Source organism: Parasteatoda tepidariorum, chromosome 12 (assembly GCF_982258835.1).
Source record: "Parasteatoda tepidariorum strain Cologne lab strain chromosome 12, Ptep-v5.0, whole genome shotgun sequence".
NCBI classification, from domain to species: domain Eukaryota; kingdom Metazoa; phylum Arthropoda; class Arachnida; order Araneae; family Theridiidae; genus Parasteatoda; species Parasteatoda tepidariorum.
Genome location: NC_141766.1, coordinates 50,433,228 through 50,448,077, shown reverse-complemented (window position 1 = coordinate 50,448,077; position 14,850 = coordinate 50,433,228). Strand labels below are relative to the sequence as shown.

Here is a 14,850-nt window from a genome sequence, read left to right as displayed (position 1 = left end):
AAATAGCTCAGTTTACACAATCTTAACTACATTAAATAGATAGTAATTAAATCACAATGATTATGCTTAAATAAAAATTATTAATTTAACAAAAATGCACAATTAAAATAGCGTTATGATATTGATTGCCAAATATTTAACATATGTATATTAATTTGACAAAATAAAACGTCATAAAATATTTTTATGTCCTAAACAAATATTCATATGCTGTATCAATACCACAATGGCTAGAACTACAGCACTGCTACATTCTTACTCACGATATGCTCAATGAACAGCGGCATTTTATTTAATTCTATTAATTTCTGAATTTTCGTAATCTATATATTTAAATATCAATTGATACAAAACCCACACAAGAAACTCTTTACACAATAAACACAACCGGCCACCTACTGGTTTTCCCTTTTCAGATCTGATATGGTCAAGCTCTGAGAATTTTTTTCAGAGTGATAGGAAATTTATTAAATATTAGTTTTATTATTAATGATATTTCCAGGACGCTTAGATACAAATTGCCTAACACATAAAATTTTCAAATGAATTGGCTAGAGGACATTTGATGGCTGAACTTAATTCACAACCATTGGAATATTGAACTTTCAAAAAATGTTGTGGATAAGACCGGGCAATGATTATTTTTATGATACGTAATAGGCTAATACAGTAAAACCCCTATTTAGTGAACGTTCAAGGGCCCGAAATTTCATTTCACTATTACCGGGAGTTCTATATATCCGTTCCGCAAATAATTTTAACTAATGCTTCCGAACTCTTTTTCATTATACATTATTTAAATAAGTGACCAATAAAATGAAATACAAAAATGACCGAAAAATAATACGTAGTAACAAAAAATGTGTTAACTTGGTTTTATTTTTGATTACTTTTCGTCTTGTGCACACAAAAATTAGTAACCTTCAGCCGATGCAGGGAAAAATTTGTCCATACATTTGCCTGGGTAGGTTTTTGTTTAGGGATGGAAAAGTGAGATAAAAGTAAGCAAGTAAAATGCTTATCGCTACATTCCATTCTATAGATGGTTTTAAAAATCAGTATATAAGTATTTATTTTGAAATAGATATTTTAAAATTATTAAAAAAGAAAACAGAAAAAAAGTTCATCATATCCAACTTCCTCACTTTTTTTAGTTCACTATATCTACACAAAATAAGATTATACGCGTATAGCAAGGCACGGGAGCGAACATTTCGTTCACTATATCTGGGAGTTCAATATAAGCAGTGTTCACTATAGCAGGGTTTTTTATATTTTCTTTTTAAACATATCTTAGCAGAGAAGATTGAATCATAAATAAAAACAAAAATGATCAAAGAGTTAAAAAAATATGACTTGAATGATTTCATGTATTCAATAGTTGCTTATCTGTTCCGTTGGGTCTTCAAATTTTATCAATTTATGTCACGTTTCTAATATACAATGATTTAATTAAATCCTTTTAATAATCAATGCAGAAACATAAAACAGGAAAAATAAATTAATATATATTTAAAAAGCTTCTTTTTATACATGAAAGGTTTTAGATTATTGAAATAAGCAATTGATTCAAAATTACTTTAATAGTTAAATTTACATTTATTGAATAGCTCAAGCTTAATTATTGTATAAACTGATACACCTTTTTTGAAATCCTAAGTTTTAAAATTGCTTTTGTAAAAAATAAAATAAAAGCTGTTTTAACTTTACGTAAACCTTTAACGGCAATTTGAAACTAAGTGGGTGCATGTTGATAAGATACTTGCGTGAGAGTTTTATTGCAAGTAAATCGTGCTGAATGAGAAAAATCGAATAAACAATTTAAACTATAAATAATTCAAGAATTGTGTTTCGTGATTAGAAAAACCCATTAATCATTTTATTTTGCTTTCTTGAAATGATTCATAAAACGATATTTCGTTTTTTAAACAAACTTTGTTATTTTTATTTTTAAAAAAAAATTCATGAATAAATTGTGAAATATATAAATATATTTATATCATATTCTAAGGTTTCACGATAAGCCTTTTACCAAATCGAATAACAATAATCAGTTTACACTTTTGTGGTATATCTAAATGGTTCATAACAGTTAAATCATGGTTAATTACTTATTTTCCAAATGTATTTCACAATTATATCAAGTCCCGCAGTGAACTAATCGTAAAGACACGGTTCCCAGTAGAATACTGAAGTCAAGCCTCACTGACTGCGGTCAGTAAGCTGGTGGGTGAGCCTACGTAAGGACCGGGGGTGGGTGGTATCGATCCTCTTTTAAACTGTTCTACCGTAAAGTGCTCAACTTCGCGTAAAGATCGTCTGGCTACCGAAGCAGAGGAGCCATCCCTTCCACAGAGGATCAAAATTGCGATGACGTGTCTTTGGATCATCCTCAGGGATGTATCTCCGACCGTCGCCAATAGCCTATTGTTCAGCTTCAGTGCGACGCAAATAAAGTTCCTACCTACCTGATTATAACAGAGGAAAATTGGGTCTAACTAATGTTTTCTAGCGCTTCTACGATACTAAATTCAGAAAAATGAAGCCTGTCTGTTTTATGAATCTTTTATGGCGATGTGGGATTGATTTATTTATTTACACTCATAAATGGGTTTCATTGTAAATACAAAGAAGTACTTAAAAACAATTTTTAATTTGCAAAAGAGACAGTAAAAATTTGAGAAATACAGCAAGAATATACATCGAATATTATAGCGAGATTATCGATCCCCTTACACCTACTCTTCAGCGATATCGTACGGCAAGCAAGTCCCCTAAAATTTATTGCAAGGGGAACAACCACACATTATTAGAGACTCAAATGCCAAGGGATATTGTCCTTCCACCAAACGCTCTGAAGCGTAGAGATAGTGGGTTCAACATATGTATGCTACCTTTCTCATTTTTGTGCTACCTGTTTTTTAATTTAAAATGAGACAAGCCATTCTTTGCATTAAAGCACACGAGGCTGCATTATCTGTACGAAATTTATTTATTGTTACACATGCCCGGTTACGGTTTGATTCAAAGCCACTCCCTCCATTTTATATAGCATTTGGAGAAAAGGAGAGAAATTTCGGACAGAGAGATACCTTTAAAACGAATAATTAAAAAGAATTGTAAACAACTTTTCTCCAAGTATTTACTTTTTGTTACACATACACATGCAGTTCCTTAAAAAGCAGTTCCTTAAATTTATAATCAGCTCCTTAGCAGCAAATTACAGGCAGCTCAAAATTAGAATTGGACATAGGCGGCCAGGTGGCCGAGCGGTTAGCGTGCCTGACTGCGAAGCCATAGGCTGCGGGCTCGAATCCCGCTCTGGGCATGGATGTTTCTCTCTCTCTCTTTGTGCTGTCCTCTGTTGTGTGTATGATGTGTTAATGTGGCCCATCCTATAAACGGGTTTGTGGCAGTGTGGCGTGGGCAATGTTGCTCGCCTCCGTGACTTTGGTTCACAGGTGCCCACTGGGAAACGCGAAATGAGCAACAATTCTGGCATAGTATAGGCAAAAGATTAAAATTCAGTGCCTGCCATTGGAAAAAAAAATTGGACATTTCAACGATGTATCCGTTACAGCGTGGGGTTGTGGGTTCAAATCCTGCCGTATATCTTGATACACTTTTCTATCTTGTACTATCTGTTCTTCAACGTAACAAGAGGTTATAAACCGAACGGAGAAGATGTTATAAATGGCAAATAAGCCTGCATATGTATGAGCAACAATATGCATGAATAAATAAATATAAATCGATGCATCCGTTGTTGCGGTGAAATTTGAAACCGCTACCTCCATGCTTCCATTTTAGTATTCTGTATAGTCATTGTTGACGCGTAGTGTATGTTGCATTATTTATATCGTGTTGCACTTCTTAATTTCTGTGTTATAGTAATGTTTGTTTCTTTTCAGATTCGCAACTAAAGAAGCAGCCACACATGCCATTGTGGCTACTCATAACATGGAAGTGAATGGTCAAACAGTGAAATGTTCGTGGGGTAAAGAAGCCGGTGATCCCAATAATCAGCAGCAGCAACAGGTGGGCTTAAGTCTCAAGGTGGGTGGGTGATCAAATCATTCAATGCTAAAAACATTTTGGGAACTTGTATTTGAAAAATCTTTTAGATAACATCGAGCAAAAAAAACAAAAAAATATAAATGAAATTAATGTTGCAATTTAGGTATACTAAATGAAGTTTTTTCTTAATATCGTGAGTGCTTGTAGTTATCCTCAAAAATCACTGCTTTTATTCATTTATTTATGTTATTTATTTAAATTAATATCAAGGATTCCTAGATGTTGGGGATGGAAATAAATACTTAATTGAGTAAAAAACAAACATTATCAATATCAGGCGAAGCATTAACAAGGCAATATTGGTAAAGATGGAATTATAATCAGTAAAACCAGTTATTGGTTCTTTTAAATTTACTTCAACTGGAATTCACCTCAATAATGATTTTTCAGATTTTGATATTTTTTCCCTTATACATTTAGTTGTAATCCCTTATGACTATTTAATAATGTTTTAGTTTTGAAATATCTTTTAAAAATATATAATAATGATGGGAATTACTAAATCTTTGTTTATATTGTTATATTGCATAATTAAGAGGTGTTTTTAATTTCAGCTTAGCACCTATCAAGAGAAGCTAATTTCCTCACTGCATTGACTTTTAACTTTCCTTTCCAGAAACTTGCAATCAAACAATTATATTCTAAACATTATATTTTTTTATCTGCTCTGATACTTCTGAGTGACCGTAATGAAATACTGAATTTTTATTAGTCTATTTTATTTCAAATTTTCAAAACTTTAAAATGAGCTTTATACAGCTTTATTGAGCTTTTTTCTTTTTTTTCAAAAAACATCAAAACAGGTTTTTAAACAATAAATTTTAACAGTAAAAAATTTTCTCGATAATAATAGTATTTTAGTCCGAAAATAAGAAATACTAAAATGTCTATGGTACAGTTCAGTACACGTGTAAATACTTATTCCAAGCACTATGAATCCTTTTCCTTTTTTCCAATTTTATAGTGCCACTAATTTAAGATTAATATTGATATAAAATGAAATAACATTTTTTCCCTTAATATACCTTAAAAGTACACAAAACAATGTGTAAAATACAACTAAGTAATTTAATATAACAGCCTTTCCATTGCTACAAAATCATATTACCACCATCAATGCCAAAATACAGAATAAAGAGAAATTAAAGAATGAATTTGAAAATTTTTATACACACCTAAGTTCAAGTTATATTTACGAAATTTTAGGAGTATTCAAAAAGATCACTTGTGTAGGATTTTACTAACACAAAATACCAATCATTTCTTGGAATCAATGAAAAATTACACTACTGGCCATTAAAACTGCTATATCAGAAAGATGTCATGTATCACCTATAAGCCTATAAGCCACTTATGATTTGTCATGTATTAAGCAAGTATCACCTGCAACTTTCATGGCAAATGAAACCCGGTGTGGTGCACAAACGATTAGATCTTCAGCACATTCGTGTAAAGCAGGTGTCATCTATAATACTTATAAAAACAATGATTCAACAGAAATTTTCCCATACTCAATTGGCATTTGAACGCTATTTTCGGCTTACAAATTTGTTGCATTGCCTTGCTTAAAAAACCTGTATGCTTACTAACACGGATTTAGAAAAAAGAATGTGGTTTGTCCTACTGCATTATTTCTTCTCACTTTGGAGCAGATAACTTTGGGATCAGGAATGTCATACGTCAGGCTAAATTTCATTAAATTTCATAAATTCTAACAGTCAAGAAGTCAGATATTTTTCCAGATTGGCAACAAAGAGTTGCACATTCACACAACAAGCTCTGAATGGGAACGCACAATTATTTTCATATCAATAACTTTCTGCTCAAAGAGTTCGATACCGTTTGAAACAGTATGGATCGCCAGCAAGGCAACCAAGTCTTCTGCTATCCTGAGTACTACATCAGACAGAAATAGTTTCTGTAGTTAGTTACTTTTTTACTTAAAGTTATTTTTTTAAGCTTGATATGACTGCTTATTGTCCTTACTACCCTCACATGGCAGACAGTCATCGTGATCAACCCACCCTTGATCTTTGTAGTTGTTGATACTAAGTGACTGACTAGTCTTCACTCACCAATTACTACATTCATTGAATTGTGGATGGAAAGCAAGGACGAAGACAATCACACCGGGAGTGGGATCTTCATCAAAACTCAGATGAGCGAAATTAGGATCCAGAAAAGGAATCCCGACCACTGTTCCGTTTTTAAGAGCGAGCTTATCGCCATCGATGATGGACTTGCCTCAATAATGTCACTATCAATTCCGAAAGAGATTTGGATCCGACAGTAGAAGCGCTGTTCAGCACTTGGCTAGCTGGCACAGAGTGAGGGACTATACTAGCACGAACATCCTTTGTAAACTTTTTCACCTCTCCAAATATTGTCGAATTCATGTACAATGGATACCTTCACACGTAGATATATCAGGCAATGAAATGGCAGATAGTCTTGCCAAGGCAGGTGCAGCTGAGGCCACTGCGCCTCCAGTGTCTCTTACCTCCTCAGAGCTCTTCTCCATTGCTAAAGCCAAAAACAAATCAGCATGGCTCACTCCACCCAGTCACAATTGGTACCAGGGTACCAGACCGGGTAGCTGTTTGACAGCTGACGAAGACCGTCAGTCTCACACCGCCATCACACGTCTACGCTGTGGACACCTGAAATCACTGAGGTACTCTGGAGGAGTAAAGTGCTTTGCCATCTGTACCAAGTGCTCTTCGGCCCAGGCATCCCCTGAACATCTACTGGACTGCCTCGGTCTTTTAAAGCAAGGCCTTATTGAAAGACCCTTACTTGTTTTAGACTTTTTGAAGGTGAACAATCTCATGAACCTTGTCTAGCTAGGCTAGAAATGGGGATTTGAAAGAAGAAGAATTGTGGCATAGTCTTGAAGCTGTATTGACTAAGGCCACACTCTGTTTGACTTTTTGTCTAGGGCGATAAATTCTGTTACTACTACTAGAGTGAGCAAATTTGTGTACTGATTTCTTGAGATCTATTCTCCCTTACTTTCCGTAAACTTAATCCCTAGTTTATTTCCATAATAATTTAATTTTCCAACAAATATCATTCTGCATTCATATTAGCATTCCTTTCTGGTGTAATAATTTTAAGCAGTGTGCATTTGTAGCTCCATTATTCTTATCCTGAGAATGAAAACCACGTTTATTCTTTTTCTTTTTTGGGCTTAACGCATAGCTTAATCAGGTGATATATGGCGGTCACTTTTAGGTGTTCAAGAAATTATTTTATCAATCTGCCTGAATAAGAAGATGCATTGTCATGGCAACGCATTGTGCACCTGTTAGTTGTTTTCTATTACTTAAGTTCAATTGCTTCAATCTGTCCCGTAGTTATGAAAAAATGCCATTAGTTACTTTTCATAGCACGCTCGCTGTCTTTTCAAAAAAGTGCCCTTAGGATTGCAATTAAAGGCGCATACTTTACATTTAACGGCATGTTATAGAACGTCAAAAATATTTATGTAAGTCTCAGCATTGTCACGTCATTTCTTAGTGCACAATTCATCGTGAGCAATATTCATCTCTGTAGCATTCTATCGTAGGCACTATTCGGCACAGCAACAATTCGTAGGAGCAAAACTGCGTCGTAAGCACACTTGGACACAATTCGTTACGAGGACAATTCGTCGCGGGAACAATTCGTAGCAGCGATAACTCGTTGTAGGAATAATTCATTTCGCTGACAATTCGTCGAAAGCACAATTAATCACGACGTAAATTCAATTTCATCATGGGCATAATTCGTCGCGAAGACATATAAATTTAGCAATTTTATTCGGCTTAATTTTATTAGAGAAATTCTAACTTCATGAACCAAATAACATAAAATTTCAATTCAGTTTAAAGGAATTTGGAATCAAATCAAAATTTGCTTATTTTAGCATATTTGATCCTTGAATCGTTATAAAATCATTGAATTCAGAATGAATTCTCACAAACTTTACATGATTTAAAGGAAGAATATCTTTTAAGGATCTTTACTGAAACAAATAATTTTTTTTAAATTTTGAATTCACTTCTATAAGTTATCCCTCTTACATATTAATTCAATCCTAGTACATGTTTACATTTGAATTTTATAAAAATTCAATGACAGAATTTATTTTCGTAATTTTGATTATATTGAATCACAATTAACACACAAAAAATTATTCCTTTTCTTTTGTATGCAATGTAATGTCTGAATGTAATGAAGGAATATAAAATATTCGAAAACAGGCATCTCGTATTTAATTGCAAATTCAAACTTTTCTATTCAGAGCCGAAAAGAATTAAAATTACAGATCTAACTAAAATATTTTAGCAGAGCAAATGTCCAATTTTTAGTAAGGAAACTATTTTTATGAATTTTTTAGTTGTTTAATTAATTTGATTTTTTCATTTTTTACTTCAGTTTACTATATATTTGAGCATTTTTTAATACGCTTATTCATTTTAATTTGTTGTCACTTCTTTATTTCAGTTTCTGATTTTTTTTTGTGATTTTGATTTTATGATTTGTTTTTTACTTTTTAGAACTATGAATAACAACACAATACAGTTCTAGGTAAGACATCATTCATAAAAAATTAAAACACTGAAATTTACTTTTCGTTTAAAATTATAATGTTTTATTTTATTTGATGATAAGGTCTTATGAAATATGCAAAAGAGTCAACCAACCTATTCATAAAAATAGACTTCTCAAAACACGAAATATTTACTATAGTTGTATTATAACTGCCGCTTTCTTTTCTTAAAATATTTGACGCTGTATCAAAGACTTAATTTATGTGATTCAGCACAGCGGTTACAAACTTTCAGAGATAGGAGAGAACTCTATCATTGAGCAATGCATAGTCTGAATGGTATGGCTGAAAGAAAGGGTGCGAATAATATTATTCTTAGTACAGCAAAAAAATAAAATACAAAGAAATATTAAAAAGAAGATATTCAACATTACAATCCCCAACAGGTATGGAAAAAATAATATTCTTGAAAATACCGTGCTGCCACAATGCCTGTAAAAAATTCCTCGACAAAGTGTAAACCAGTATCAGGTCAATTGATGACTAAGCACCAAACCTTTTTCACCATACATTCCCTTCAAGGCAATGTGTGGCTTTATGCTGAAACCATGTGAATGAACGTGTCGTGGTGAATAACTTTCCAAGATTCTATTTACTGAGCATCATTTGGAACAATTTTCTCACTGAATAACTTGGAGTAATAATAGTTTTCTGCTTCAATGCCTTTGCAAAGCGATTGTAAGGTCAAATTATAATATGATTTAGATCTGAGTTTTCATGATGAAAAATTATAACAGAGGTAAGATACTTGATTCAATTATCCTTTCAGAGAGTTTGATGACATATGAATATCTTATTATTTCAATTTAGTGAATTTTGCTTCATTACAAAATTGTAAAGGTAATTAAAAAATACCCCATAAAAATACTACGAAAAATTATAAAACATAAAATGTATCATTCTTTCCTGATAGTTAAAAGTAACTAAAAAAAGTTCAAATTTCATAAATTTAATTTTAAAAAAATATTTTATCATATTTATGAGATTAGTTTCAATTAAGTTATGCATCGAAGAGCCATTACATTATGACCACCCTGCTAATAACATGTAGGACCACCTTTAGCCCTCAAAACTGCTAGCACTCGCCATGGCATTGATTCCACAAGGTGCTGATAGGTAGTCTGAGGTATCTGGTACCAAGCGCTCACCAACTGGTCCTGCAATTCTCTCACATTGCAAGGGGGTAGCGTGGCAGCACGAGTTTGGTTTTCCAAGTAGGACCATAAATGCTCTATTGGATTAAGGTCAGGTGAATTTGGGGGCCAAGACATGACTTGAAAGTCACTGGAATGTTCCTCGACTATTCGACCCTTATGACATGGTGCATTATCCTGTTGGTAAACACCATCCCCAGCAGTAAAAAATGTTGCCATGAATGGGTGAACCTGGTCTGCAACTATGTTCAAGTAGCTTACAGACGTCAGGGATTGTTCTATGAGGATTATGGGTCCTAATGTGCCCTATGAAAACATTGTTCCTGGGCGAGAAACCATGAAAACCTGGGCTAGTCCATTGTTATAGATGGATGGTGGTCATAATGTAATGGCTCTTCGGTGTTTATTTCTATAGCAAATATCGCAATTTCTATCATTGTTTAAACCTTCAGAAGGATAATAAATATTTTTCTGATGTTGTTCAAGTGTTTTTTTCCCTTGAGTTTTGCGTCGTCACAACAGCTTGTGGAAGTTTGTAATCGTTGCACAGAATCTCCGCTGAATACTAATTAATTCAAACATTTAGATGTTTCTCTCGAATATCACAAACTTATGAATACTATTTTAGAAGTTAGCTGTAAAAAAGGACTTGCTGAAAAAGTGTCCTAAAGGACCTTTTTTTTCTGTAAATTCTATTTTTATAAAAAATAGTTTTTTTTACGTTATAAAAATAACGAAAAACTAAAGTCTTGTTCCAAAAATAGCTGCTTTTGAGATAAAAAATAATCTGAAATGCAACAAAATGATGAATATTTCAAATGGGAATTTAGATACATCGTTACAACGGTCTATTCGAAACTTGTCCGGTGAATACCCTTCCGCGAAATATGAATTCTTGTAATTAGGTATTCATAATTTGATAAAAATTCTTAAATTTGAATACGAAAGTGTAAAAAAAAAATTTGCTAATCTAGAGATTTAATCCCAAATAATATCAGTTTACTATCCCAAATTATTTCGGGCAAATGAAAAAATTTATATATTGGTCTTTGTGTATGTTCACATCTGAAAAATCATCTGCTTTACTTTCATTTTCGCTCGCGAACGCCATTTTTTTTACCCTTTTTTTCTACGTAAATTCATCAACCATTGTATATACAATTATACAAAACACGTCTGTAGTCCCACGAATAGCAAAGCTCCCAAACAAAAATTGGCAAGCTTCCAATCACAGCAGATTATTATAATTTTTTGTTTTGCTTCCTGCCGAATAAAAACGTGATAAAACAAAACGTATTGACGAATACTGCTATGCTCGAGTTTACTCGGAATAATGAATATTTGCAATATATATAAACCCGAGTTAACTCGGGATAATCGGGGAAGCTGTTAAGAAGATATCTATCATTTTGTGTGTTAAAACCATTATATGTTTACATCACTTCAAAAACTGATTTAGCTCAAAAAAACTGTTATTTAATTTTCTACCAATACTATATATTAAGTAAAATAAGCATCTCTTGTATTTTAAGATAAAAATAAATTACTGTCTAATATCCAATACCTTTTTATCTTAAGAATATATCCTGAATTTCATAAGCTCCTTAACTCATTTATTTGATATGTTTTTAACCAAGTGTGTATTACATAATTACTGAGTATGGAACCTCTAAATATGTAAATAGTCACTTAAAGCAGATTAGATGTAGGCTATAATTTTAGGCCAACATTTTCTTAAGCACCATGTGTTAAATTGTATTACTGCTAACATTTTGTTAAGTACCCTATAATTAGGCCTTTAGACTGCCTTCTCTCGCTTGTAACCTCTAACCAAGTAGCCTTATTTATATTACGCCTACCTGCATTACTTACCGTGTCTACTTAGTACTTAAATGGGGCTCGCTATTTATTTTATTTCTATCTAAATTAATTCAGATATTCGCTTAGTTAGATGACGAATTTGAAGAGTTTATTTATGGATTTTGAATATAATTCTAATAAAATAAATCTTTAAAGACATCATCTTCAAATATTAATAAAAACAGATAGACTTATGCTTTTCATTCATTATTGTTTCTATTTTTATCATTATATGCTAGAACCCTTATGAAAAATAGATTTGTGAGAAAATACATCAAATAAATATAAAAATAATCATCTAAATACATCATATAATAAAACAATAATCATAATATAAAAATATTCAAGCATTATTGAATTATATATCGTAAAATGTACTTATTATAGAAAATAATTATGAGGAACTAAAAGCTTCTTTATAAGAATATTAAATTACATACTTTAGTCAAGTATTCATTTTTAAGCATATTACTTATATTTTAAAAACATTTTAATTTGTTATTATTTAATTTAGGTTTTCAAGATAAAATATCAGGTGGGCGTGAACTAACACTGCTTGCATAACTGGCAATAATCTGTCTTTGTGAAAAATCAACTGCATTCATAAGAAATATTTTTAAAGCAGATTTCATGGTCACAAAAATATTACCAAGCATTAAGAAATGAAAAGTTTAAATATACAAAAATATTTTATTCTGCATGTAGAATACTTAGTATAAATAAAATGATAAATTTACAAGTATGAAAATTATTTCGTAAAATCAGATAATATAAACAAACTTAAAACTAAGTAAAAGTAAATATTTTTTTCCATTTTTTGGAAAAAGTTGCATATCATTCTTCCGGAAAAATTGTAATTATGATGTACATCTGCCTGCGGGAAGAAATTCTAACCGTTTTTAAAGGTTGCACAAAAAAAAAGATTATTTTTCACACTGCATGTTTAGAACTTTTCTCGAAAGTTTCTTTAAAACTTCCCTTTTTTTCGAACTAGATATTTATTTTTATTTAATTGAAGTTATTACTTTATTATTAAAAAGAGTTATTCTTCGAATTTCTAAAAAGAAGTCTTAATAAAAGAAAATTGGATGCTCATAGAATAGTGACTTATTACTCAATATCTACTATTTTCTCAAATAACCCATTTTGATTTAAAAAATTTAAAAATCGTTGAAAGAACTTCTTGTAAGTCTTAAAGTAATTAGAGAAAAAAAGTTAAATAGTGAATACCATAAAATTAAAGAAGTTTAATGCTAGGCATACATGGCATAAAAAGTACTACAGTCAAACTTCGCTATAGTGAACATGGTTTATACTGAACTCCCGGATATAGTAAACGAAATGTTCGCTCCCGTGCCTTGCTATACATATATAATATTTTTTGCGGATATAGTGAACCAAAATAAGAGAGGAAATTGGATATTTTGAATTTTTTTCTGTCTTCAACTGATTTTTTTTTTTTTTAATTTTTTGGTAATTTTGAAATTTCTACATAAAATACCTATACCGATGTTTAAAACCATCTATTGATGGGAATGTAGCCTTAGGTATTTCTCTTGTTTTCTTCTTCTATCTCAGTTTCCCTTCTCTAAATAAAGACCATCCCTAAATTTTTTGTACGCAGGACGAAGTGTAATAAAAAATAAAAGTTAACACACTTTCTGTTACTACATATTGCTTTTTATCATTTTTTTTTATTTCTTTTTATTGGGCATTTATTTAAATAATGTATAATTAAAAGGAGCAAGACGAAAAATTAATTAAAATTGTTTGCAGTATGGATATAGTGATTCCATCTAGTACGGATGTATATTTTTTAGTTATTTAATAAATAAAGTGCATTAGAATTTCTTTTCATTTTTGTATAAGTTTATTTATTATTATTATTATTTAGCTTTATTGAAACAAAAACGTCTAGCTTAATGATATTCGCGGAAATTAAGTGGATAAATTAAATAACAGGAATTGAAATTTTAAATATAAGTAGATTATGACGTTGAATATGGACAGATATACATACCTGCCAACTTTTACGCATTTGGCGCAAAATTTTATTTCTATATTTAAAGTGGTAGTAAAATGTATGGTTTCTATATATTCCTTGCATTTATGAACTTAATTTATAATCTTTTTGCTCCACCACTATTTTTTTAAAAATTAATCATATATAAAAATAAGTAATACTGGTTTGGTAGTCCGCACAAGCTCGTTCAAAATACAGCGAATGTATCTGCCTGAAATAGTAAATTAAATTCCATATTGCTACCACTGGGGAAAATCATCCTCGAAAGAATTAAAAGTTGGCAGGTATGGATATATTTAAATGGACTAGATTCTTGAAAGTGTTGATTCGTTTTCGACGATACCGAATGCTTAACTCGAGACTTTTCCAACTATTTTAATTATTTTTTTTTAATTAAAAATGTAGAATGTATAAATTTTACTATTTTAGAATTCTTCATTGCAAGCACTGACAAATAGTTAGCAAAAATAATGAGAGAAATTAACAATAACCATACTTTGAAAATACTTTATGGCAGAAACAGGAATTAAAATTAATAAATTTTAAAATAAATATAATTTCTAATTGTAGCGAAATTCCTATTTACTCAAAGAATACTAAATATAAGCGTTAATGTGTATTTAAATATTTAATACATAATAAAACAAGAGAAGACATAAACTGCAATAGTAAATATTTACTTAAAAAGAAAATTCTTAAACTCAAGTAAAAAAGAAAAATAATTAAATAAAGATGCAAAATTAAATTATATTTTTTGAATTCTGCATTAGCACATAGACTGTAACGACGATGGATTCATATTTTTCAATGAACTAGATTTATGAAAATACTGATTTGTTTTAATGCAATACAGAATAATAAAAATATCCATCCGATATCTAAATGTATACTTTTCTATCAAATCTGCGACGAATTTTGATTAAGTAATTAGGTTGTAATGGAGCATTACTTTAACTTAAAAATAAGTGAAGTAAAATAATATTTTCTATAAAATTTAATTCCACTGATTTCAGCTGAATATAAATGTTGATTCACTCTGAAGAGCTGCATAATCATTTCTTCAGATATTTTAGCAATAAATAAACAGTTTGAAGTTTTAAAATATTTCTTTCATTTTGCACAAACTCTCAAAACCATGAACC

The 14,850-nt window shown here is 31.0% G+C and overlaps 1 protein-coding gene and 1 long non-coding RNA gene across 7 annotated transcripts in view; one reads left to right on the top strand and one right to left on the bottom strand.

The window, feature by feature from the left end:
- Positions 1 to 14,850, bottom strand: part of LOC107457276 (uncharacterized) — a 118,956-nt gene that overhangs the window by 41,796 nt on the left and 62,310 nt on the right. The window lies entirely within an intron of this gene.
- The window catches only part of LOC107454859 (cytotoxic granule associated RNA binding protein TIA1-like), a 1,051,915-nt gene that overhangs the window by 999,388 nt on the left and 37,677 nt on the right, over positions 1 to 14,850 (top strand). For 5 of the 6 annotated variants that reach the window (XM_071188069.2, XM_016072550.4, XM_087156175.1 and 2 more), the window contains one exon: positions 3,912 to 4,056. In XM_071188069.2, the coding sequence (XP_071044170.1) occupies positions 3,912 to 4,056 (145 nt within the window). The remainder of the gene's footprint in view (positions 1 to 3,911; positions 4,057 to 14,850) is intronic. The other variant, XM_016073996.4, reaches the window with a different exon arrangement.